This window comes from Cherax quadricarinatus, chromosome 65, assembly GCF_038502225.1.
Source record: "Cherax quadricarinatus isolate ZL_2023a chromosome 65, ASM3850222v1, whole genome shotgun sequence".
NCBI classification, from domain to species: domain Eukaryota; kingdom Metazoa; phylum Arthropoda; class Malacostraca; order Decapoda; family Parastacidae; genus Cherax; species Cherax quadricarinatus.
Window position 1 is genome coordinate 469,661 of NC_091356.1, and position 27,210 is coordinate 496,870.

General features: G+C 39.7%; 1 protein-coding gene across 1 annotated transcript in view; it reads right to left on the bottom strand.

The window, feature by feature from the left end:
* LOC138854630 (rho GTPase-activating protein 39-like) overlaps positions 1-24,981 on the bottom strand; it is a 41,901-nt gene extending 16,920 nt beyond the window's left edge. The window contains exons 1-4 of the mRNA XM_070098832.1: positions 24,827-24,981; positions 22,675-22,863; positions 13,588-13,814; positions 1,377-1,539 (exon numbers count right to left, since the gene is read on the bottom strand). Of these exons, the coding sequence (XP_069954933.1) occupies positions 1,377-1,539; positions 13,588-13,814; positions 22,675-22,863; positions 24,827-24,964 (717 nt within the window). The 5' untranslated portion in view covers positions 24,965-24,981. The remainder of the gene's footprint in view (positions 1-1,376; positions 1,540-13,587; positions 13,815-22,674; positions 22,864-24,826) is intronic.
* Between the last annotated feature and the right edge of the window lie 2,229 nt (positions 24,982-27,210).

The following is a 27,210-nucleotide window of genomic DNA, read 5'->3' on the forward strand; positions in this document are numbered from 1 at the left end:
ATCCTACATTCTGTCTTACCTTTAATTCTTTCAATAATAACCCTACCGTACGCTTTTCCTGGTATACTCAATAAACTTATTCCTCTATAATTTTTACAATCTCTTTTGTCCCCCTTCCCTTTATATAAAGGGACTATACATGCTCTCTGCCAATCCCTAGGTACCTTCCCCTCTTTCATACATTTATTAAACAAAAGTACCAACCACTCCAACACTATATCCCCCCCTGCTTTTAACATTTCTGTCATGATCCCATCAGCTCCAGCTGCTTTACCCCCTTTCATTCTACGTAATGCCTCATGTACCTCCCCCACACTTACATTCTGCTCTTCTTCACTCCTAAAAGATGGTATACCTCCCTGGCCAGTGCATGAAATTACCGCCTCCCTTTCTTCCTCAACATTTAAAAGTTCCTCAAAATATTCTTGCCATCTACCTAATACCTCCCTCTCTCCATCTACTAACTCCCCTACTCTGTTTTTAACTGACAAATCCATACGTTCCCTAGGCTTTCTTAACTTGTTTAACTCACTCCAAAATTTTTTCTTATTTTCATTAAAATTTCTTGACAGTGCCTCTCTCACTCTATCATCTGCTCTCCTTTTGCACTCTCTCACCACATATATGAACTTATTTGGAAACAAAATAAATGTCTTCTCACAAAGTTTAATGTGCCAGTGAGGGGGAGGGGGGAGGATTAATTTTAGGCTAGTGACCAGGGGTTAGCCTTACAGGTGAGCTATTATCAGTTTATGGCAATGCTATTAAGGCAGCTCTGTGGGTCCTTACCTGTGTTTGTTGCCTCTAGTCAAGAAACTGACTTATGACTAATCCCTATTCATTTATCTTGACAAAGTCTTGGTGGTGGACTTGACTTTACTTTCAATCTCAAAGTGCAGCCTATGATAACATTAGCTCAATTGGCATTTGTTGAAATTTATGAATATTTTTACAATACGTGTTTATTTTCACAAATAATAGATGGTTTTATGGTTAACTGGGGATAGGTAAGAGCTACCAGATTTTTATAGTTAACTAGACTTGTTAAAACACTAAATTATGATATGTAACTGTACTGGAGTTTGTATACAAAACTATGGTTTCTGCATGTACTAAATATACACTAATTTAATTTGCAATAAAATGCATATATAGTATAATATAAAAAAGTGAAAGATGTTAACATGCAACTGAAAGCAAATTACAGTATTGTACATACATAGTGTTCTTCAGTATAAATTACTAAATGTAAAAAAGAAGTAAAACTTTAATAAAGTGTTTCTTCTTTTGTGGGTAACCTTGCCTCAGTGGGAGACGGCCAGTGTATTAAAAAAAATAAACACATATAATGTACTTAAAATGGTAAGCGAATTTACCTGAATATGGATAGGCCACTTGGACACATCAGGGAACATAGCACAATAAGCAGGATCACAATGTCTTGCAATATAACCAGCCAAGTAGGGGCCAAACTTATCCGATGGAGGAAAGAATGCGAGACAAATAGCTAAAAGTTCCCAACCTCGTCGTAGACTATCCCTGTAATGATAAAATTACAAAATTTTACAAACTCTCTGCATAAATGTTATTCAAAATAAAAAACAGAATAACATGGAAGACTGATTAAAAAAAAAAAATAATCTGTATATTATAGTGTATCTTGACTTGCAGCAACAATTACTCAATGTTCTGAAAGCCACCAAATAAAAAATGTGCTAGTGTTTATGATGGTCACTGGTGCTTCAATTGTCCATCCCATTCACCCAAACATTACCTCTCATTCTATTACAATGCTGACCCGCTGAGGACTCGACACACAGACTTATTATTAGTCATGTGGAAGTGCTATAGCCATTGGGCCAAACAATGCCTAGGGAATGGAAGGCAATCAGGCTTGATCCAACAACCTGTTAATAAAATCAAAGCACCCTCTGGAAGGGTTAGCTGTGTTAAAGATCTTCCTGATAATGACAATATGATTCAGAGATCATAGGTTTTAAAAGTAATGAGAATGCTAGAGAAAGTGAGAAAAATCTGAATAAGTAGATACTGAATGTACATTAAGTTCTGAACCCATGAAGTTCTAAGCCTTAAAGGTTAACACCTTGTCTCTCTGCAGTGCTGCATAGCAGGCAGAAGAACCAAAAATTTTGTTTAATACAGTTGATCCTCCCTCTTGATTCAGGAACCAGTTTCGATGCATTCCTTTGTACTTTCTCAAATTTTGATTTGTGTTTTGCTAAATGAGGGCTCCAAAATGATGCTGAATGCTCAAGAATGTATCCTACATATGAGTGGATGCCACTCTTGTGTTTGCAAAATTAGCCTGTGCTGATGTTATTCTGCTTGTGTGCTTCAGGGTACAGGTTTAGGGTAATGATTATTGTAGGTCTGTTTTTTTTAACTCATCTGAGCTTCATCTTCTTCCCCCTTTCCTGATTGTACTTTGGACTCCCTTATCTTCCAGCTTCATAACTTTGCTTTGGGCTAAATTCCAGTAAAATTTATCTGCCCATATCTGAAGTCTAATCAGGCCTTTCTGCAGCCTTCTTTTGTCCTCATGTTGGCATCTGCAAACAAGGCCAATTAACAGTCAATTCTTCAAACCAGGTCATTTGTATATGCCAGGAATAATATGGGGTTCAACACACATCCTTGAGGCATTCCACTATTTTCATACTCATCCTAATGATTCACTGATTGTAGTGACTTTTTTTATTACGTATCCCTGAAGGGATTTCCTTATATTGGTTATCAGAATTTTATTTAATTTTTCTTCTTCCAAAATTTTCAAGTTATAACTCGAGAATAACATCCAATCAGCTTCATATTTTCAACACTTGTGTATTATAACTAGGAAAAGGTATATGCAACTATTGGCACTTACAAGTGCCATCTAGTTCATGTTTTATAGACCATTCTCAGTTCTGGTTTCCATGTGATAAGTCAAGTCTTCTGATTGGCTTCAAATTTTCAACACTAGTGTATCTTACCTAGAAGAAGGCTGAGTGTGTAGGTGCTATTTTGTTAATGATATTTTTAAAATGGCATGTTTACTTTTTGTGTGTAAAATATCTTGACTAAGCCTCATCTAAATGGCTTCAGTCCTTTATGGCTGAAGCATCTTATGAGAAGGATTGTACCATCTAAGTTTAAGCTTAGCAAGTTAAAATTTGTCGATCTATTTAATAGTTACAAACCTTGCATGTGCAAGAGTGAGAAAATAACAATGCAAAATCAGCCTTTTTAAGGCTGTGACTAACTCCCTTGTTAGTATAATAACTCTGCACATGACTAGAACACAAAAGTACCCCTTACTAAATTTTTACTTTATCTGAGCTTTTTCATTGCTAAATCTGAAAATTTAATGAATCTGACATACTAGCTCTCAAAGAAAATAGGTTTTGTGGTATTTGACACACTTTCAAAGGATAGAAAAATGTCATTTAGTATGTGCCAAGAGTTCTAGACTGATACTGATACTTAAAATAGAAAATCTTCAGAATAATGACGATTATAATATGGGTTTTGAAGTAGTACTGTACAGTAGGGCCCCACTTATGTGGCAGGTTAGGTTCCAGGCTACTGCCACAAAGCAGAATGCCATTTTTTCCACTTATAAATGCATATAAATGCCAAATAACAAGTTTACACTAAACATTTATTAAGTTAGCAATAGAACTAGGCATTAAAAACAATAAAAAGTAAAATACACACACAGTACACTCATTATTTACCTCAAAATATTTGTAGTCTTAATGTAGGGCAAAAGGTGAGTAGTATTTACTGTAAGAAGTCAGGTGTGGTAGCCCTCCTGGCCAGCCCACCCACACATAATATACTACGATGCTTAAAGTGCCCTAGATTATTATAATCAAAAAGAAGCGCTAAGCCACAAGGGCAATACAGCTAAAGTGCCCTAGAGTGATAAAATGCATATACAGTACACTTGTTACTTACCTTAAAATATTTGTAGTCTTAATGGTCTTAATGTAGGGTGAGAGGTGAAAAGTATTTATTGGTAGAAAATTGTGTGGGAGGTATGGTAGGCCGCCTCGCCACCCCACCTACTACGACATTTAGAGCGCTCTAGTGATAAAATGCATATGCAGTGGTCCCCCGGATTACATCGTCATCAGAATTCATAATACGTACATATTTGGAATAAGTAACATTTTTTCATCAAAATACTGGCTCAGTGATCGTCACTGAACTCGCTATTAGTCATTCGTACCGAACGTGTCTGCTTGGCCCGAGTGGTCCGACACACCATTTACAGCCAGTGTGCCATTGTTTATCAGCCAGTGAGGACAATCTCATGTGTTCATACGATATATTTTGCATTATTCCAGTCTTTTTAGTGCTTGCAACTGCTAAATAAGCCACCATGGGCCCAAAGAAAGTTGCTAGTGCCAGCCACAACTTTGGTAAAGGGCTGAGAGAGAGAGAGGGGAGAATGTGCCTTTTTCAATGATTCTGCAATATGTATGATACTAAAGCAGCAGGAGTTGATAAAGGCTATAGCACCAGCCAGTGATACAGTGTAGCAAGTAACTCAAGCGATTAATCGATAGAAAAAGGACAGCACGAAACTGACTCCTCCATTGTTGTTGGAGGTATATAGGGCTACTGACTAACACCACCGCCTCTGCTGCCTTCACCACCACTATGTAAGGCTTATCTTTCAGTGATCCTTATACACCCAACAACAAACAACACACCACCACTCTTGATTCTTAATGCCATATTTTATTCATTCTAGAGTATATATCATGTTTCTATGTTATTAATATTGTTTATTATGTCACATTAGATGAATTGTGCTAGACAAATAAACCATAGAGCTGATATTAGTGTCATATTGAAAGACTATCTTGTCCTGTCTCCCAACACAATTCCTAACATATGCCAGCAACAGACCTCTCTGGAACACTTTTTTGAGTGACAGGGGTCTAGTGACTCAAGCTGGTCCTAGTGGCATTAAAAAACAAAGAAGGTAAGTAACCCAGGATAAGGACTTCATACCTGAAGTGTTTATGGAAGGGGATTCCCCTTCCAAACAATTGTAAATTCCTCCATCCTCTCCCCTCCTCCCATCTTCCATACATCACCATGCCTTCAATAAAGGAAAGTGTGATATTATTGTTTTATTCTTCATGTATCATTGTTTACTGTGTAGGTAAATGTATATTTCGTGAAGAAAATATTTTTTGTTAATACTTTTGGGTGTCTGAAATGGATTAATTGAGTTTCCATTATTTCTTATAGGGAAAATTAATTCGGAATTATCATATTCGGGTTTAGTCACTCTCTCTGGAACAGATTAATTACGAAAACCAGGGGTCCACTGTACAGTACACTCAATACTTATCTTAAAATATTTGTAGTCTTAATGCAGGGTGAGAGAGAGATGAGTAAGCAAGATTAGAGTGAATAAATGAGAGAGAGAGAATGAGTAGGATGACAGAGCCACAGAGTACTTGTGTAAACAAACCGTCTGGTTATGGTTGATACACATTCCTACAAACACCATGAATTGTGTACAAGTTGTCTCCACAGTGCTACAGTAGAATAAATAAAGACCAACACTTCCATTCTCACGTAACTTTTAGAAGGAATGATGCTCTGAGAAATTATTATTAGGTAGTAGGTTGGTAGACAGCAACCACCCAGGGAAGTACTACCGTCCTGCCAGATGACTGTGAAACAAAAACCTGTAACTGTTTTGCATGATGGTAGGATTGCTGGTTTCTTTTTCTGTCTCATAAACACGCTAGATAACAGGGATATCTTGCTACTCCTACTTACACTTTGGTCACACTTCACAGACACGCACATGCATATATATATATACATACATCTAGGTTTTTCTCCTTTTTCTAAATAGCTCTTGTTCTTTTTTATTTCTTCTATTGTCCATGGGGAAGTGGAAAAGAATCTTTCCTCCGTAAGCCATGCGTGTCGTATGAGGCGACTAAAATGCCGGGAGCAATGGGCTAGTAACCCCTTCTCCTGTATACATTTACTAAAAAAGAGAAGAAGAAAAACTTTATAAAACTGGGATGCTTAAATGTGCGTGGATGTAGTGCGGATGACAAGAAACAGATGATTGCTGATGTTATGAATGAAAAGAAGTTGGATGTCCTGGCTCTAAGCGAAACAAAGCTGAAGGGGGTAGGAGAGTTTCAGTGGGGGGAAATAAATGGGATTAAATCTGGAGTATCTGAGAGAGTTAGAGCAAAGGAAGGGGTAGCAGTAATGTTAAATGATCAGTTATGGAAGGAGAAAAGAGAATATGAATGTGTAAATTCAAGAATTATGTGGATTAAAGTAAAGGTTGGATGCGAGAAGTGGGTCATAATAAGCGTGTATGCACCTGGAGAAGAGAGGAATGCAGAGGAGAGAGAGAGATTTTGGGAGATGTTAAGTGAATGTATAGGAGCCTTTGAACCAAGTGAGAGAGTAATTGTGGTAGGGGACCTGAATGCTAAAGTAGGAGAAACTTTTAGAGAGGGTGTGGTAGGTAAGTTTGGGGTGCCAGGTGTAAATGATAATGGGAGCCCTTTGATTGAACTTTGTATAGAAAGGGGTTTAGTTATAGGTAATACATATTTTAAGAAAAAGAGGATAAATAAGTATACACGATATGATGTAGGGCGAAATGACAGTAGTTTGTTGGATTATGTATTGGTAGATAAAAGACTGTTGAGTAGACTTCAGGATGTACATGTTTATAGAGGGGCCACAGATATATCAGATCACTTTCTAGTTGTAGCTACACTGAGAGTAAAAGGTAGATGGGATACAAGGAGAATAGAAGCATCAGGGAAGAGAGAGGTGAAGGTTTGTAAACTAAAAGAGGAGGCAGTTAGGGTAAGATATAAACAGCTATTGGAGGATAGATGGGCTAATGAGAGCATAGGCAATGGGGTCGAAGAGGTATGGGGTAGGTTTAAAAATGTAGTGTTAGAGTGTTCAACAGAAGTTTGTGGTTACAGGAAAGTGGGTGCAGGAGGGAAGAGGAGTGATTGGTGGAATGATGATGTAAAGAGAGTAGTAGGGGAGAAAAAGTTAACATAAGAGAAGTTTTTACAAAGTAGAAGTGATGCAAGGAGGGAAGAGTATATGGAGAAAAAGAGAGAGGTTAAGAGAGTGGTGAAGCAATGTAAAAAGAGAGCAAATGAGAGAGTGGGTGAGATGTTATCAACAAATTTTGTTGAAAATAAGAAAAAGTTTTGGAGTGAGATTAACAAGTTAAGAAAGCCTAGAGAACAAATGGATTTGTCAGTTAAAAATAGGAGACGAGAGTTATTAAATGGAGAGTTAGAGGTATTGGGAAGATGGAGGGAATATTTTGAGGAATTGTTAAATGTTGATGAAGATAGGGAAGCTGTGATTTCGTGTATAGGGCAAGGAGGAATAACATCTTGTAGGAGTGAGGAAGAGCCAGTTGTGAGTGTGGGGGAAGTTCGTGAGGCAGTAGGTAAAATGAAAGGGGGTAAGGCAGCCGGGATTGATGGGATAAAGATAGAAATGTTAAAAGCAGGTGGGGATATAGTTTTGGAGTGGTTGGTGCAATTATTTAATAAATGTATGGAAGAGGGTAAGGTACCTAGTGATTGGCAGAGAGCATGCATAGTTCCTTTGTATAAAGGCAAAGGGGATAAAAGAGAGTGCAAAAATTATAGGGGGATAAGTCTGTTGAGTGTACCTGGTAAAGTGTATGGTAGAGTTATAATTGAAAGAATTAAGAGTAAGACGGAGAATAGGATAGCAGATGAACAAGGAGGCTTTAGGAAAGGTAGGGGGTGTGTGGACCAGGTGTTTACAGTGAAACATATAAGTGAACAGTATTTAGATAAGGCTAAAGAGGTCTTTGTGGCATTTATGGATTTGGAAAAGGCGTATGACAGGGTGGATAGGGGGGCAATGTGGCAGATGTTGCAAGTGTATGGTGTAGGAGGTAGGTTACTGAAAGCAGTGAAGAGTTTTTACGAGGATAGTGAGGCTCAAGTTAGAGTATGTAGGAAAGAGGGAAATTTTTTCCCAGTAAAAGTAGGCCTTAGACAAGGATGTGTGATGTCACCGTGGTTGTTTAATATATTTATAGATGGGGTTGTAAGAGAAGTAAATGCGAGGGTCTTGGCAAGAGGCGTGGAGTTAAAAGATAAAGAATCACACACAAAGTGGGAGTTGTCACAGCTGCTCTTTGCTGATGACACTGTGCTTTTGGGAGATTCTGAAGAGAAGCTGCAGAGATTGGTGGATGAATTTGGTAAGGTGTGCAAAAGAAGAAAATTAAAGGTGAATACAGGAAAGAGTAAGGTTATGAGGATAACAAAAAGATTAGGTGATGAAAGATTGAATATCAGATTGGAGGGAGAGAGTATGGAGGAGGTGAACGTATTCAGATATTTGGGAGTGGACGTGTCAGCGGATGGGTCTATGAAAGATGAGGTGAATCATAGAATTGATGAGGGAAAAAGAGTGAGTGGTGCACTTAGGAGTCTGTGGAGACAAAGAACTTTGTCCTTCGAGGCAAAGAGGGGAATGTATGAGAGTATAGTTTTACCAACGCTCTTATATGGGTGTGAAGCGTGGGTGATGAATGTTGCAGCGAGGAGAAGGCTGGAGGCAGTGGAGATGTCATGTCTGAGGGCAATGTGTGGTGTGAATATAATGCAGAGAATTCGTAGTTTGGAAGTTAGGAGGAGGTGAGGGATTACCAAAACTGTTGTCCAGAGGGCTGAGGAAGGGTTGTTGAGGTGGTTCGGACATGTAGAGAGAATGGAGCGAAACAGAATGACTTCAAGAGTGTATCAGTCTGTAGTGGAAGGAAGGCGGGGTAGGGGTCGGCCTAGGAAGGGTTGGAGGGAGGGGGTAAAGGAGGCTTTGTGTGCGAGGGGCTTGGACTTCCAGCAGGCATGCGTGAGTGTGTTTGATAGGAGTGAATGGAGACAAATGGTTTTTAATACTTGACGTGCTGTTGGAGTGTGAGCAAAGTAACATTTATGAAGGGATTCAGGGAAACCGGCAGGCCGGACTTGAGTCCTGGAGATGGGAAGTACAGTGCCTGCACTCTGAAGGAGGGGTGTTAATGTTGCAGTTTAAAAACTGTAGTGTAAAGCACCCTTCTGGCAAGACAGTGATGGAGTGAATGATGGTGAAAGTTTTTCTTTTTCGGGCCACCCTGCCTTGGTGGGAATCGGCCAGTGTGATAATAAAAAAAAAAAATACAAGTTATTATTATTATAATAATAAAAAAGAAGTGTTAAACCCACAAGGGTCATGAACAGCTATAGAGTGAAGGCATATGAAGGGAATATTTTTCTACAGTTAAGAAACTGGTCTTTGACTAAGAAAACGCAATTTTTCCGACACTCGTACAAACGGCTTGGTAAGCAAATCTTATATTTATGTCAATTTTTATACTGTGGGTGTATGTATCATGTTTATATGTTATGCTGCATTTTTTTTTTTTTAACAAGTTGGCCGTCTCCCACCGAGGCAGGGTGACCCAAAAAAGAAAGAAAATCCCCAAAAAGAAAATGCTTTCATCATTCAACACTTTCACCACACTCACACATAATCACTGTTTTTGCAGAGGTGCTCAGAATACAACAGTTTAGAAGCACATACGTATAGATACACAACATATCCCTCCAAACTGCCAATATCCCAAACTCCTCCTTTAAAGTGCAGGCATTGTACTTCCCATTTCCAGGACTCAAGTCCGACTATATGAAAATAACCGGTTTCCCTGAATCCCTTCACTAAATATTACCCTGCTCACACTCCAACAGATTGTCAGGTCCCAAGTACCATTCGTCTCCATTCACTCCTATCTAACACGCTCACGCACGCTTGCTGGAAGTCCAAGCCCCTTGCCCACAAAACCTCCTTTACCCCCTCTCTCCAACCCTTTCGAGGACGACCCCTACCTCGCCTTCCTTCCCCTATAGATTTATATGCTTTCCATGTCATTCTACTTTGATCCATTCTCTCTAAATGACCAAACCACCTCAACAACCCCTCTTCTGCCCTCTGACTAATACTTTTATTAACTCCACACCTTTTCCTAATTTCCACACTCCGAATTTTCTGCATAATATTTACACCACACTTTGCCCTTAGACAGGACATCTCCACTGCCTCCAACCGTCTCCTCGCTGCTGCATTTACCACCCAAGCTTCACACCCATATAAGAGTGTTGGTACTACTATACTTTCATACATTTCCTTCTTTGCCTCCATAGATAACGTTTTTTGACTCCACATATACCTCAATGCACCACCCACCTTTTTTCCCTCATCAATTCTATGATTAACCTCATCCTTCATAAATCCATCCGCCGACACGTCAACTCCCAAGTATCTGAAAACATTCACTTCTTCCATACTCCTCCTCCCCAATTTGATATCCAATTTTTCTTTATCTAAATCATTTGATACCCTCATCACCTTACTCTTTTCTATGTTCACTTTCAACTTTCTACCTTTACACACATTCCCAAACTCATCCACTAACCTCTGCAATTTTTCTTTAGAATCTCCCATAAGCACAGTATCATCAGCAAAAAGTAACTGTGTTAATTCCCATTTTGAATTTGATTCCCCATAATTTAGTCCCACCCCTCTCCCGAACACCCTAGCATTTACTTCTTTTACAACCCCATCTATAAATATATTAAACCATGGTGACATTACACATCCCTGTCTAAGACCTACTTTTACCGGGAAGTAGTCTCCCTCTCTTCTACACACCCTAACCTGAGCCTCACTATCCTCATAAAAACTCTTTACAGCATTTAGTAACTTACCACCTATTCCATATACTTGCAACATCTGCCACAATGCTCCCCTATCCACTCTATCATATGCCTTTTCTAAATCCATAAATGCAATAAAAACTTACCTACCTTTATCTAAATACTGTTCACATATATGCTTCAATGTAAACACTTGATCTACACATCCCCTACCCACTCTGAAACCTCCTTGCTCATCTGCAATCCTACATTCTGTCTTACCTTTAATTCTTTCAATTATAACCCTACCGTACTCTTTTCCTGGTATACTCAATAAACTTATTCCTCTATAATTTTTACAATCTCTTTTGTCCCCTTTCCCTTTATATAAAGGGACTATACATGCTCTCTGCCAATCCCTAGGTACCTTCCCCTCTTTCATACATTTATTAAACAAAAGTACCAACCACTCCAACACTATATCCCCCCCTGCTTTTAACATTTCTGTCATGATCCCATCAGTTCCAGCTGCTTTACCCCCTTTCATTCTACGTAATGCCTCGCGTACCTCCCCCACACTTACATTCTGCTCTTCTTCACTCCTAAAAGATGGTATACCTCCCTGACCAGTGCATGAAATTACCGCCTCCCTTTCTTCCTCAACATTTAAAAGTTCCTCAAAATATTCTCGCCATCTACCTAATACCTCCCTCTCTCCATCTACTAACTCCCCTACTCTGTTTTTAACTGACAAATCCATACTTTCCCTAGGGCTTTCTTAACTTGTTTAAGTCACTCCAAATTTTTTTCTTATTTTCATTAAAATTTCTTGACAGTGCCTCTCCCACTATCATCTGCTCTCCTTTTGCACTCTCTCACCACTCTCTTCACCTTTCTTTTACTCTCCATATACTCTGCTTTTCTTATAACACTTTTGCTTTGTAAAAACCTCTCATAAGCTAACTTTTTCTCTTTTATCACACCCTTTACTTCATCATTCCACCAATCACTCCTCTTTCCACCTGCCCCCACCCTCCTATAACCACAAACTTCTGCCCCACATTCTAATACTGCATTTTTAAAACTATTCCAACCCTCTTCAACCCCCCCACTACTCATCTTTGCACTAGCCCACCTTTCTGCCAACAGTCGCTTATATCTCCCCCGAACTTCCTCCTCCCTTAGTTTATACACATTCACCTCCCTCTTACTTGTTGTTGCCACCTTCCTCTTTTCCCATCTACCTCTTACTCTAACTGTAGCTACAACTAAATAATGATCCGATATATCAGTTGCCCCTCTATAAACATGTTCATCCTGGAGCCTACCCATCAACCTTTTATCCACCAATACATAATCTAACAAACTACTTTCATTACGTGCTACATCATACCTTGTATATTTATCCTCTTTTTCATAAAATACGTATTACTTATTACCAAATCTCTTTCTACACATAGCTCAATTAAAGGCTCCCCATTTACATTTACCCCTGGCACCCCAAATTTACCTACTACTCCCTCCATAACATTTTTACCCACTTTAGCATTGAAATCCCCAACCACCATTACTCTCACACTTGATTCAAAGCTCCCCACGCATTCACTCAACATTTCCCAAAATCTCTCTCTATCCTCTACACTTCTTTCTTCTCCAGGTGCATACACGCTTACTATAACCCACTTTTCACATCCAATCTTTATTTTACTCTACATAATCCTTGAATTAATACATTTATAGTCCCTCTTTTCCTGCCATAGCTTATCCTTCAACATTATTGCTACTGCTTCTTTAGCTCTAACTCTATTTGAAACCCCTGACCTAATCCCATTTATTCCTCTCCATTGAAACTCTCCCACCCCCTTCAGCTTCATTTCACTTAAAGCCAGGACATGCATGTTTATTATATAACATGCATGTTTATTATATAATTTTGAAAAAATATCATAGCTGGATTAATGGAAATGTCTATATTAACGCAATATATGACATTTAATGCGCCCAAGAGATTATATAGTGTCAGGGTACAGTGGAACCTTGGTATGTGACCTTAATTCATTCCAGAAGGGTGTTCGAGTGCTGCTCCATTTGGGCATCGAAGAAGTTCTTCTCAACCAATTTTCTGTTTAGTTGGCTGTTGTCACTAATCGTCGTAGAACCCATGGTGACTTATTTATACAAATAATACAAAGAAAACACCAAGAAATGTGAAGAAACACGAAATACAGCATCTCCTCACTTAACGACGGAGTTTCGTTCCTAAGACCACGTCGTTAAATGAAGTCGTCGCTAAGTGAGGAGCATATTATAATGATGGTGAGTTTATGTCAACCATCTTTGATATTGTTTTAATGTCACCTTTGCACCATTTATAATGTTTCTGGTATATTTTTAAATGTTTATACAGTAATGTACTGTATTTTGAAATAACCAGAATAGAGGAAATCAGCTCTAATATACATTATTTAGGTATAAATATGGTGAGAATGCCTGTCGCAAGTCCGAGGCGTCGGTAAACAAGTACTTTGCTAAGTGAAGAGAGGCTGTAGTATACAGCGAAGTTCTGGCAGGTCGTATTTGTTTGGTCAAGTGCTGAGCTTTGTTTGAGTAGGGAGCTGGTCATATACCAAGGTTCCACTGTGTATGTAAAATATGCAATAACTTTAAAGCACTTGAAATTTTGGAAAAATTCCAGACATAATAGAGATGTGCTCATGGAGAATTTAAAACAAACCCTACTATACTCCAAAAATTTTAACTTTTAATAAAAGTCATACTGAACTGTAAATAAATTTATTTTAAACCCATTTTTCAAAAGCCCTTCTATAAATATACTTACCTTTTATGATTTTCTGTAGTTTGTCTGCAGATCTGAACAAAGAGCTCATCTCTTAGTCCAAGTGTATTATAACACATAGTGACAATGTCTAGACCCACTGAATTAAGAGTCATTCCAGGTTTTGGCTTCCGGTCACTCATGTAGATCTGAACCAGTCTGAAAAGCTCACATGCTTGGTTTTTCACAGATTTGTCCAAAGTGGCTAACATAGGTTTTCGAATTGGATCCTGAAATAATAAATTACAATATAAATAGAATATTTCAATAAGGTAAAACAATTTGAATTGGTAGGATTAAGTATATAAAATTCAATAATGCCACTTTACATTACTGATACAAACAAGATGATATGCTTGTCTTTTTTTTTCTATCTAGCTTTGTTATTTTTATTATAATATTCATGTTAAGCACTAAACCCACTTTGGTCATTCAAAGCAAGGAGTGCTGGAGGCTTGATCCTCCATCTGCTAGTCACAGCCCAGTCTCTGACCAGTTAGGTTGTTGGTGATGCTAGGAGAATACTGAAGAGAGAGAGAGAGACAGAGAGGTGTGGGAAGGGGGGGGGGGGAGGCAGGACGTGTCACAGTGTGCTACACAAACTTTCTTAATATTACTTAACTACGAATAGGTAGTAGGTTGGTAGACAGCAACCGCCCAGGGAGGTACTACCGTCCTCCCAAGTGAGTGTAAAATGAAAGCCTGTAATTGTTTTACATGATGGTAGGATTGCTGGTGTCCTTTTTTCTGTCTCATGAACATGCAAGATTTCAGGTATGTCTTGCTACTTCTACTTACACTTAGGTCACACTACACATACATGTACAAGCACATATATACACACCCCTCTGGGTTTTCTTCTATTTTCTTTCTAGTTCTTATTCTTGTTTATTTCCTCTTATCTCCATGGGGAAGTGGAACAGAATTCTTCCTCCGTAAGCCATGCGTGTTGTAAGAGGCGACTAAAATGCCGGGAGCAAGGGGCTAGTAACCTCTTCTGTATATCTTACTAAATGTAAAAGGAGAAACTTTTGTTTTTCCTTTTAGGCTACCCCGCCTCGGTGGGATACGGCCGGTGTGTTGAAAGAAAGAAGAAGACTTAACTACGAGGGTTGGCAAGGAAAAAACTGTTCAGTGACATAGTACTACCTACAACACATTAGTACAAGTAAGCCATCTCCTCCATAGAAGTGAATATAAGCAAAATCAGTGATACTTAAGAGTGTTTTGATGAACAATGTGGTGAGAGTGAGGGGACAGTGGCAGGCCTAGTAACTGACATCACTATTGCCTTCACAGTGAGCATCTAATTTGGTGCTATGTACTAGCATCTGGGTGCTTTATAACAACATGACTTGTACAATGTAACATAGTAATTTGTACAATGTAACATAGTAATTTGTGCTAACATCTTCCTGTAGTGAAAATGTGGATAACATAAACAGTTGTTTATTAAGTGATAGTGAGAAGGCAACACTCCCAGCTTGCCAGCCCACAGCCTGCCCTCACCTTCCCTCACTACCCACCCCATTATAAACACCCCCATGATACCACCACCCTCTCTTTCCTGTGTACTTCATTGTAAACTTACAAAGCTTCCTCTGTGATGACTTCACATTGCAAAATAGCAAGAATATCTTCGCTATCTGGCTATTGTCCCCAGTAGATACTGCAGTGTTTGTGGGTATACTACAAAGGACAAAATACTTCTTATATGTAAGGAGCCTACTTGTTCCAATTACTGCCACACAGATTGCATTCTGGAAGAATTTTGTTGCAGCCAGGTAGAAAATCTCAGATAATTGAAGGATATCCATAATCCTGTGGTATATGTGGAAACAAGCCTGGAGCTACAAGAGGAAGGTTCAGAAGTACCTCAGGGACTCCTCTCCAAAGATGAAGACTGCCCTCGTGGGCTGTGTTGTAAAGTCACAGCTAAGATAATTCATCACAGGGAAGCACTTCATGAGCTCTTCAAATCATTAGATACCCTTCAGGCTATTGTAGAAGGCCAGTGCAAGCCTACATCAACTGACATAAGCTGCTCAGCTGATGGTGACACTATTGACAAAGATGAAGTCCCACACTGAGCTCAACTCAAGAGGTAAATAACTGGTGGAATTTTGTCATCGCTAAGGCTCCACAGTAAAGTACTGAGTCAGGATTTTCTTCACTAGAGATTGGTGCAGTTAATAATCAGGGGACTATCACTGCACCTGAGCAGCTGCTGCCCCAAAGTATGAACAGCAAAAACACATCTGTCAGAACTGTACAGGGGCGTGGTAGAGGAAGACATCTACAGCCGTCTCACCTTCCACCAACCTTCCACATCTGGACAAACACCATATCCCCTTTAAAATCAGGCATAATCACAGACAACACTACAGACCACTACCCAACCTTTCTCATAACTAACCTGGGCAAACTACCACAACACATTACTAAAGTAACCTTCAGACTACATAACGAGACAGTAGTTAACAACTTTATAGCAGCTATGAATAACATCAATTGGCAAAAATGAGCTCGACACATACAGATATGAATGAATGTATAAATAATTTTCTAAAAAAAGCCCAATGCCTCTATAACAGACATTGCCACAGAAAAACTAAACAGATCACAGCAAAGAGACTGAATAATCCCTGGCTAACACCAAGCATCCTCAAATCCATTAACACAAAGCACAAATATGAAAAACAGTATAGAATGGGTCAAATAACCAGAGAACAGTTGAAAAATTACTCGTCAGCACTTACCAGCCTGATAAGAAGGTCAAAAAAATTGTATTATGAAAATAGATTATATAACATCAAAGGTGATATGAAAAAAACCTGGAAAACTCTATCTGAAATTCTTGGAACTAAAAAGTTATCCAAAAACAAAGCAATCAAACTAACAAAATCAGATGAACCCCTACTCGCTCCAACTGAAACAGCAAACAGACTTAATGTTTTCTTCTCCACCATAGGAAAAAATCTAGCAAACAAAATACCAAGCACAAATGCCCGTCCATCAGACTACACCATAGGAACCTACCCAAATATGCTATTCCTAGCTCCAACCAGCCCCACTGAAGTTATGCTCATCATAAACACCCTTAAAAACAAGGCAGGAGACATAAACAACTTGCCTGCTTTTATGTACAAAAAAGCTTCTCAAGTATTGTCACCAATTATTGCAACACTCTTTAACAAATCCATTGAATCATCTACCTTCCCAACAATCCTCAAAATAGTGAGGGTCACTCCGATCCATAAAGGAGGTGACCAAGCCGACTTGAATAACTATAGACAAATATCTAACTTACCACTGCTCTCTAAAATCTTTGAAAAATTAATTCATAGACGGATCTATTCCTACCTCGTTTCACACAACATATTAAACCCTTGTCAGTTTGGATTCAGGAATAATAAAGCACAAATGACGCTATCATACACAAGCTAGAACTAATATATACCGCACTTGAAAAGAAAGAAGTCCCGCTGGGCATTTTCACTGATTTACGTAAAGCTTTTGATACAGTCGACCATGAACTAATGTACTCCAAATTAATGCACTATGGTATCAGAGGCCACTCCCTCAACTACTTAAAGTCATACCTTAGTAAAAGAACTCAATATGTGTATGCAAATAATGCAAACTCCTCCACCCAACCAATCACAGTAGGAGTCCCACTAGGAAGCATCCTTGGACCACTCCTCTTTCTCATCTACATCAATGATCTACCGAATGCATCACAGCTACTCAAACCCATATTATTTGCAGACGACACTACATATGTATTTTCCCACCCAAACGCAGTCATACTAGCAAACACAGTCAATGCTGAATTACAGAAAATATCTGCCTGGATGATGACTAACAAACTTACCCTGAACACTGATAAAACCTATTTCATTCAGTTTGGAAACAAAGCTGCAAATGATCCAATTAACATTACGCTAAATGGATCATCAGTCACAAGACTCAGAGGGAAAATTCCTAGGTATCCACCTTAACAGTAGCCTTAAGTTCCGGACACACATACAACAAATCACCAAGAAAATCTCCAAGACTGTAGGCATACTATGAAAGATAAGGTACTACATTCCACAATCAGCTCTCCTGGCACTGTACCATTCACTCATATACCCTTATCTTACATATGGAATTTGTGCATGGGGATCAACAACATCCAATCACCTAAAAACCCTAATAACCCAGCAAAAGGCAGCAGTAAGAATGATAACAAATTCCCACTCCCGCCAGCATACTCCACCAATTTTCAAAAGTCTGAATCTGCTTACTATTAAGAACATCCATACTTATTCATGTGCCTACTACATACACAGAACAATACACACAAATATAAACCCCCACTCAAACTTTTCCTCACCAACCTAAACAGGACACATGACCACAACACAAGACACAGATCTCTTTTTGATATACCTCGTGTCCATATCACACTGTGTAAAAACTCTATGCACAAAGGGCCCCAAAATATGGAATTCATTACCAGAAGATATTTAAGTAACCCAGTCTGAAAATCAATTTAAGACTCTTCTCAAAAGCCACTTAATCACCCTAGACTAAATGCTAAATACTCAGTACACATTTATTCACCTATGTACTCCCACATCATAACTGAAACAATCACATTGAACCTTTTATCCATTGTTGACAGGAATATAATTGAATTATTGTTTTTCACAAAAGCATTTTAGAATATAAATATATCTTTGTATTATACAAATTTTGATTCATTTATAATTAATATTCTACTGTACAACTATGAAATAATTACTTTCCTACTGTACAACTATGATATACTACTCCTTAGTATTAAGTAGAATGTAAGCCAATAATGTTAAGTTGGCCCATAATGCCTAGGCATAATAGAGGCTCTCTTTGCATTGCAACCCACTATTGTATATACACAATCTCAATGTACTGTTTGCAAAGACATTAAATAAATAAATAAACACAGTCCCAGGAAAACGTTCATCAGATACACAATCATTAGGCTCACCAGCAGCAGAACCTGCAGACAAATCAGCAGTGAAACACAGGAGGTGCAACAAATAGGAGTCCACGCTTCCAGGCCCCTAGGCAGTGCTTTCGCTGTCAAAGGAGGGGGGAAAACCGCTAACAACTGCCTGTGAGATACCAGGTGCAATTACTGCCACAAGAAAGGACATCAGGAGGACCAGTGTCAGAAGAAAAAGGAACTTGACAGAGAGGACCACCTGTTTCGGGACCTGTTCTCGGAACAAACCAGCAGGATCTCTGAATTCGTGAACATACTCACACATCACCCACTCATCTACTCCTATCTCAGCCCAGCAGGTGGTACTGTGTCTTATACAAGACCACAGACCTACATCCCAGCAACTGCCTTGGTGCCCTACATCTCTCAAGGGCAGGTACCTTACATGCCTTACACATCCACCACCTCAAGCCAGTCTATCAGCATCCTGTCGGCCAACATTAGAGGTTTCATTACCAATGTTGGAGAGCTCCCACACAGTTTTGTGAACACTCAACGTCCCAACATGACAGCTGTTGTTGAAACATTTTTGGACGACAGGATTCCAGAAAATTTTGCAAGAACTGCTAGCTACACCTCATGGATGAAAAGAGACAGGCAAGGGCAAGGAGGTGGTGTTGCTGTGTGCTTCTCTAAAAGTGTACATGCCCAGCACATTGATGTTGCCATCCCTACTTTTCTTGAAATGATGTTCTTCAAGCTATGCATCAACACTAGTACCTCTTTACTAGAATGTGCAATGTACAGACCTCATTGGCAACATGCAGACTCCATCAACTTCCTAATTGAAAATGTGGACTCCCTTCTGCTTGAACACATAATTGTTGGTGACCTCAACCAACATCTTATAAAGAAGGACTTTGATGACTTTCTTGCAGTATTTGACATGAGAAACTTTGTTGATTTCCCTACACACATCTCTGACTCCTCCCTTGACCCAGTAGTGAGTCATCTGGCAGAAGGTATAGTCACTTGTCAACTCCTCGGCTATGTTGGATTGTCTGACCACAAGGCTGTTTTTACGACACTTAAAATCCCAACAGAACAAGGTGAGGAGTCCACACACACAATCTGGCTATGGGAAAGAGGTAATTGGCCAGCCCTTTGCTCTGAGCTCATTACCACTTATTGGAATGCTCTTCTCCAAGGGGATGTTGACAACCAAGTGAAAGCCTTCACTGGACACATCCCTGATCTACAACAAGAACACATCCCTCACCAGCAACATGTGACGAAGCCTACAGATCAGTCTTGGTTCAGCTTTCATTGTAGAGGGGCTGCTACTGCTAAGTACAAGGCATGGTGAAGGTATAAGAAACATCCTACCATCTATATCAGGAACTTGCACAGGCAAGCCTGTAGGCACATGGGTGAAGTTCAAAAGTGGGCCATCGCTAAATGGGAGGTGGACACAAAAAGAAAGCTAGCATCAGGTAGAGTAGGCTCCAAAACCTGGTGGTCCCTGGTCAAGGACAGACAAGGTTATCTGCCTAATGAACTCATTCCACCTCTAAATCGACAGGATGGGACTATCTCTACTAGTAGTCAAGAGACAGTGGACCTCTTTGCCAAACAATTTGCTTCCAAAATGCAAGTTCCTGATCCAGCTAGGGACCCTCCTTGGCTAGTTGCAAGAACTGTGTCAAAACTGTCAGTGGTGACAATAAGGCAGGAGGAGGTGCATTTCCTTCTTAAATTGCTTGACCAAGAAAAGGCTGTGGGCCCAGACAAGTTGAGCCCAAGATTGCTGAGATGTGCAGACCAGCTACCAGCACCTCTAACTCACATCTTTTAGCTTTGCCTAGTACAGTGTAAATGGTCTTCTCTGTGGAAAGAGGCAAATGTAGTCCCTGTTCACAAAAAGAAGAGCAGATCAGAAATCAGCAACTACAGACCAGTGTCACTCCTGTCAATCACTGGCAAGATCTTTGAGACAAAAATCTCAAGACAAATGACAGAGTTTTTTGACTACCACTCACTGCTTTGTGACTGTCAGTATGGCTTCAGGAAAGGTTACTCTGCTGCTGATCTGTTGTTCAACTCTCCACTAAATGGCACCAGTCACTGGGTGAATCCAAAGTCAGATGTGTGGTAGCACTGGGCATTGCTGGTGCTTTCGACCAAGTATGGCACCAGGGCCTCTTGGCAAAACTGCAAGCACTGGGAATTGTGGGTTCTATGCTATGTCTCCTCAGTGATTACCTTCATGGTAGATCTCTAAGGGTAGTTCTCAATGGAATAGAACCAGCAAGACATCCTATTGGGGCAAGTGTTCCACAAGGAAGTGTGCTGAGACCATTGTTATGGAATGTCTACTTCAATGACCTTCATCTCATCCCAGAATCCCATGCATGTGCAGATGACTGTACTCTGATGTTCACTTATCCAAGAGAAGAAATGCCAGCTGCTCTTAGCTACATCAATCACCAGCTAAGAGCTGTATCAGCTTGGGGAAACCAATGGCAAGTAACATTTGCACCTGAGAAAACACAAATGATGATGGTCTCTAGGCACCATGATGGTAATGCTAGTGCAGTAGTATGAATGGGAGGGTGTTGGTACCTGGGGAAGAAGTTGATATCCTTGGGGCGAAATTTGACTCCAAACTGACCATGAAAAACCACGTAAATCTTGCAAACAAGGCAGCCAGGAAGCTTACAGCACTTCGCTGTATCTCGCATCTGCTTGACAGTAGGGATTGCAAGATCCTGTATGAGGCACAAGTACTCTTCTTCTTCTTCTTCTGTTGGGTTTCAGGGCCACTGACAGCATACGCTGTATCGAGCCCCGCCGTCCAGTGCTAGGAGAGGGGATATCGACCAAAGTGGAAGAATGTCTTGACTAATAACTATGTATCATATGTCTCTGATACGCCCCGAATCCAGCAGGAAGGAGCAGGTACAGGCCAATATCTCCTGACGGTCCAGAGGGCAAATCCCCTCCCCATTGAGGAGGGCAGGTAGAGTGAAAGTGTGCACCCCATGCGTGCGCAAGGCCGCACGGATAGTAGTCCGTGCAGTGATAACGTGGGCACCACAGCAGGAAGTGTTCCACCGTCTCAGGCTGTGAGGGACACCACGGGCAGATGTCTCCTTTCACCTGGACCCATCCTGGATAGATCTCTCATTTCAGCAGAGCCTTCAACACAGGAGGGATGTGGGTGGCCTTACTGTTGTGTACAAGGCCATCATTGTCAAAGTACCACACTTGGATCCACTTCGAGGACAGCGTGAAGCAAGCTTCTATACCACAAGACAGGCAGAAAGCAGCAACTTCACTCTGGGTGTACCCTTCTCCAGAACATCACTTCATCTGAGATCATTTATCCCCACGATGACCTGAGTATGCAACACATTTGTACAGCATTATGATGTCAACGAGATAAAGTCAGTTGATCAGAAGAAAATGCTGGCCCACAGATGGCACCAACTTCATCCTGTTCCCTACTTGTATGTCTCATAACAATAAAAATGCTTTCAAAGGAGCTGATGTAGGTAACAGCTCTTAGCTTGTCAATAAAGTTAGGAATCCTTAACCTGTAAATAGCTTGTCAATAAAGCTAGGGATCCTTAACCTAACCTTGTAAAACTCTGTAAAAAAAAAATCAATCAATCTTTTCCCATAGTTTTGTGTCTGCATTGCAGCAAGGTCAATTGTTTCTTTCCATTTATGATACGAAACCAGAAGGTGGAATCCTATGATAATGTTTTCTTGTGCTCACAGTTTGACACTTTTTTTTTTTTAAACTCATTTTGCTCCTTCAAGAGTCATTAGTAAACATCTGAAGGCAGATGAAAAGATGTAGGAAGAATGTGGCAACCTTCCTTAAAAGAGGGCTAGTTGCAATCATGTCATATAGCGGAGCCGCAAACATAAACCATTCATGAGATGCAACTGTTTTCTTATATAAACATCTTACTACTGGTTCTGTTCTGTTTGTATTAGCAGAAAATATAAAATAATAACTTTTGTCAATAAATAAGCTTATACCAATGAAAAATTAATACCTAGACAGCTACATGTAAAAATTTATTACTACAAAATCTAGCAACACATACCTTGGTCCACGAAATCATGTCTATGACAGGAACTTTTTTTCGTAAAAGACCACGAGTATGAATGTTGAGATTTTCCTGAGCATACTTTTCCATAAGATTGTGTCCATCACCTCCACCAGTACTGCTGCTATACCGCTCAAAGTCAGACTCCGAGGGAGGCTTTTTCATAAGAGAAAGTGCAGTCATACCCTGTAATGAGTTAAATATATTCAATATTTATTTTCATCACTATTATGCAAAAATTATGTTTGTCAAAGTACAGTGGTCATTAATATATGTCTATGTGAAAGATGCACACACTGTATCTGACTTAGTGAGGTGCTCCCTAATAAATAGTATTTTGGTGTAGCTTGGTTCAAAGCCTTGTATGTTAGCAAAAATGAAAAAGTGTATATTAATGCTTTTTTTTTTTTTGCATTAATTTCTGCAGGTCTGATGTACCAACCACAGACTTTATTTCCAATTCAACATGCCTCAAAGGTGGTGATATATTTTTTTCATTCCTTGCCATTCTTTTTTCCTTTCTGGAGCTAAAAAAAATCTGGTCTGCATGATTGTAACTATGTTTAATTTGATGTTCATATGGCTTAACTCTCCTCATTTCCATCATGTGGAATGTAGGACAGTTTGTACTGTATCATTTTCTTCAGTACTATAGTAAAACATCTTTGGAAGAAAATATTTGCAGGAATGACATAAGAGTAACAATGAAGAAGCTAAACAAAACCACGTTCAAAGCACACTTCATTTCATATATGTGACAAAGCTATAAGGATAGTATTGTAGAACACCATAAGCAGTATATTTAGACTGGTATTAGAGCTATGGGGAATGAACTAAGAAGCACAAGGATGTAGAGTTTTGTTGGTGTCCTGGGAAATGAACAGGCGGATACCAAAGCGAAGGCTGCTGCTGTAGTGAGCCCACTCTACTGTAGGTGTTTGCCTTACGGTGACTTCATGGGTCTTACTCACAGATATGGCAGGCCCAGTGGGTTCTGTACACCAAGAACAAGTTATACAGGGGTAGGCAGGAAATGGGTGTTTAGCCTTCCTTCAACAGCCTCATCACTTTGAGATGAAGCTCTGTTGACTTGTAGACTGGGCACACACATCTCACTCATAGCTACCATTTCCCAGTGTTTGTCCCCTGCTTTGTGTAGCTTGTGACATGCTGTTGACTGTGGATCATATTTTAACAGTTTGCCCTTGGCTTAGGCCTTTTTGCCTTTGGCATGGCTTTTATAATTATCGAGGTGCCTGTAATGACCTTAGGGAAATTTTAGAAGTTTTTTTTTGACATTACATGACTTAACAATGGAGTTCTGTTACTAAGACCACGTTGGTAAGTGAATTTATCACTAAGTGAGGAGCATACTATAATGGTAGTGGGTTTGTGTTGGCCATCTTTGACATTGTTTTAATGTCACCTTTGTACCATTTATAACATTTCTGGTATGTTTTTAAATGTTTATACAGTAGTGTACTGTATATTGTAATGAAAAGAGCCCGTCTTAAGTCCGAGTTGTTGGTAAACGAGTATTTTGCTAAGTGAGGAGAGGCTGTATTAATTTAATGAGGTTTTTAATTGATGCCAGTTATTTTAATTTAACATGATAGCACATATTTGTATTGAGTATTTGTCTGTTGCTTTATTATATTTTTTTTATGCATGAGTGACCTACTTTGTCTAAGTGCTATGTAAATGTCACAACTACTACTACTCACTAGAAGAATAAAGAACTAAAGGGATTATGATCACAATATCAGGCAAAGTAGGCTGGAGTTAAAACTAGTTTAAAAGTAGAATAAGACAGCACAGGGAAAAAAGGAAACATTGCTTCAATGTAAGTGGTAAAGAAGTGGGATAAACTAAACACTGACATTATTAATATAAGACCATATGTGGTTCATAAATAGATATGCTGCAGCTATTTCCTGTCATTTGCTTGAAAATCACGAGGTAGAGGTGAGAGCTAGCACATACAATACTCCCGCACAAACTCAAATAGGTAATTACAATGTGTAAGTGCATGGCCATCATTACCCAAGTTAGGAGTATTAATTAAAACAAAGTGCAATTATTGCCATTAAAGGGCCTAACAACCTCCCCTGTACAAGAAGAAGGATTAACAAAAACTCGTGTAACTAGCCTGAGGTGGACGATGGAGTGAACCTGTGATGGGGTTGGTGGTCAAAGCTGAGTCCATCATGTTGGGGATAGATATAGACAATGGACGGTTGCCCAACTGGCCACTGTTGCCATCACGGTTACTTAGCTGATAACACATTGCATGAAAATCTTAAATAAGTAAAGCAGAATTACAAATAATGAAAAGCAATACATACAATACAGTACTTCACTTAGTTTCATATCAGATTGATTCTGAATTCATTTACAAAAATTATTCAAATAAACTTAAGGATGAAATAAGTTTAAAGAAACTAAAAGTTCAAAATGCTGAACAATACTACAAAATAAGCACCAATTACCCAAATAAGTGTGAACTGGAAGCCTGTAATTGTTTTACACAATGGTAGGATTGCTGGTGTCTTTTTGTTCTGTCTCCTAAACCAACACAATAGCAAGTATATCCTGCTACTTCTACTTACACTTGGGTCACCCTACACAGGCATGTACATGCACATGCATAAATGCCCATCTCAGTTTTCTTTCATTTTCTTAATAGTTCTTGTTCTTATTTCTTTGTCTCCAAGAGGAAACGGAGAAGAAGTGTGTCGATATAGCGGCATGGTTGGCCCTCAGAGATGTACCATTGCTAATAGGTTTTCCCAAATCCCTTCATTAATGTTACCTTGCACACACTTCAACAATGTGTTAAGTACAAAAGCTGCTTGCTTCCACTCCTATCTAATGAGCTAACACAAGCCTGGTGGATGTCTGAGCCCCTAGCACTCAAAATCTGCTTTACTCCCTCCTTCCAACCTTTCCTGAGATGACCCCTAACCCTCCTTCCAGCCACTACACACTTATACACCCTCCTAGTCATCCTGTATTGCTCTGAGCTTTTTAAATGTCCAAACCACCTAACAATTCCTCCTCAGCCCTTTGAATAATACTTTTGGTAACCTCGCACCTTATAATCTCCAAGCTCCTAATTCTCTGCATAATATTTACATCACGCATTGTACTCAAACACATCTCCACTGTCTCTAGCCTCTTCTTCATTGCAATATTTAAAACACATGCTTCACACCATATAGGATTGTTGATATCACTATACTCTGGCATATTTTCCTTTTTGCCTTCATGGATAAAGTTCTTTGCCTCCACAGATGCCTTAATGTACCACCCACCTCTTTCATATACCTCCTCTTTTATTTAATTTCCTTGTGCAATTTTCATCCCTCTTTATTCTTTTTGACAGTGTGTGGTACATGACAGTGAGACATACATACACAAATGCATGCACACAGACAGACATGTACTATCCTTGTTTTATATTCCCAACTTTTCTACCTTTTTATTTCCCCACTACCACTCTAATTCAATCACTTTCTTTCCGACTTCATTTTCTTCAACTTATTTAAATTTCTTGAATACTGTATAATTATACATTTTATATTTTATATCTAATATATACAACCACCCAGGGAGGTACTACCATCCTGTCAAGTGTGTGTAAAACAAACCTGTACACAAATAACCTGCACATAGAAGAGAGGAGCTTACGACGACATTTCGGTCCGACTTGGACCATTTACAAAGCCACACTAACCAGAAGTGGAGCAGGATGGCTATATATAGGCAGGAGGAGGAGGAGGAGGAGGAGGAGGAGGAGGAGGAGGAGGAGGAGGAGGAGGAGGAGGAGGAGGAGGAGGAGGAGGAGGAGGCGGAGGCGGAGGCGGAGGCGGAGGCGGAGGCGGCGGCGGCGGCGGCGGCAGCAGCAGTAGTAGTAGTAGTAGTGGGGAACTAAGGAGGAGGAGCCAGTCAAATATAAAGAAAGGGGAGCACTGCAAGGGAGCTAGGTGCCCACAGAGGGAGAGCAAGTGCACAGAGGAGGGGGGAAGGGGAAGTGATGAAATAAATAATGAAGGAACAGAAACACGCAACAGAAGAAAGACAAAAAAGACAAAAAAAGGAAAGAGGAAAGGGGAAGAGGGAGAAGAAGAAGAAGAAAAAAAAAATGAGGAATCAGGTTAAGTCATGGGTGTTCTGAAGTTTGGAGCATTTTACAATGTAGTGGGAGAGGAAGGCATCTACAGAGACGAAGCCAGGGCTAAGATTCATACAAGGAAAGTTGTGTATTAGAGAGGATTCAACAAGACGGCGACTGTTAAAGTTGGAAGACAGTTTTAGCAGAAGACCAGTCTATAGGATGGCTGTGATCTCTGACGTGACAGAAAAGAGCAATATTAGTGTCAGCAAGCCTAACACTATTTTTGTGCTCCCTAAGTCTGTCAGAAAGAGATCGACCAGTTTCTCCGAAGTATTGAAGAGGACAGGAGGAGCAAGAAATAGAGTAGACACCAGGAACATCTGTAGAGGGAGGAGAGGTATGAACAAGATTAGTGC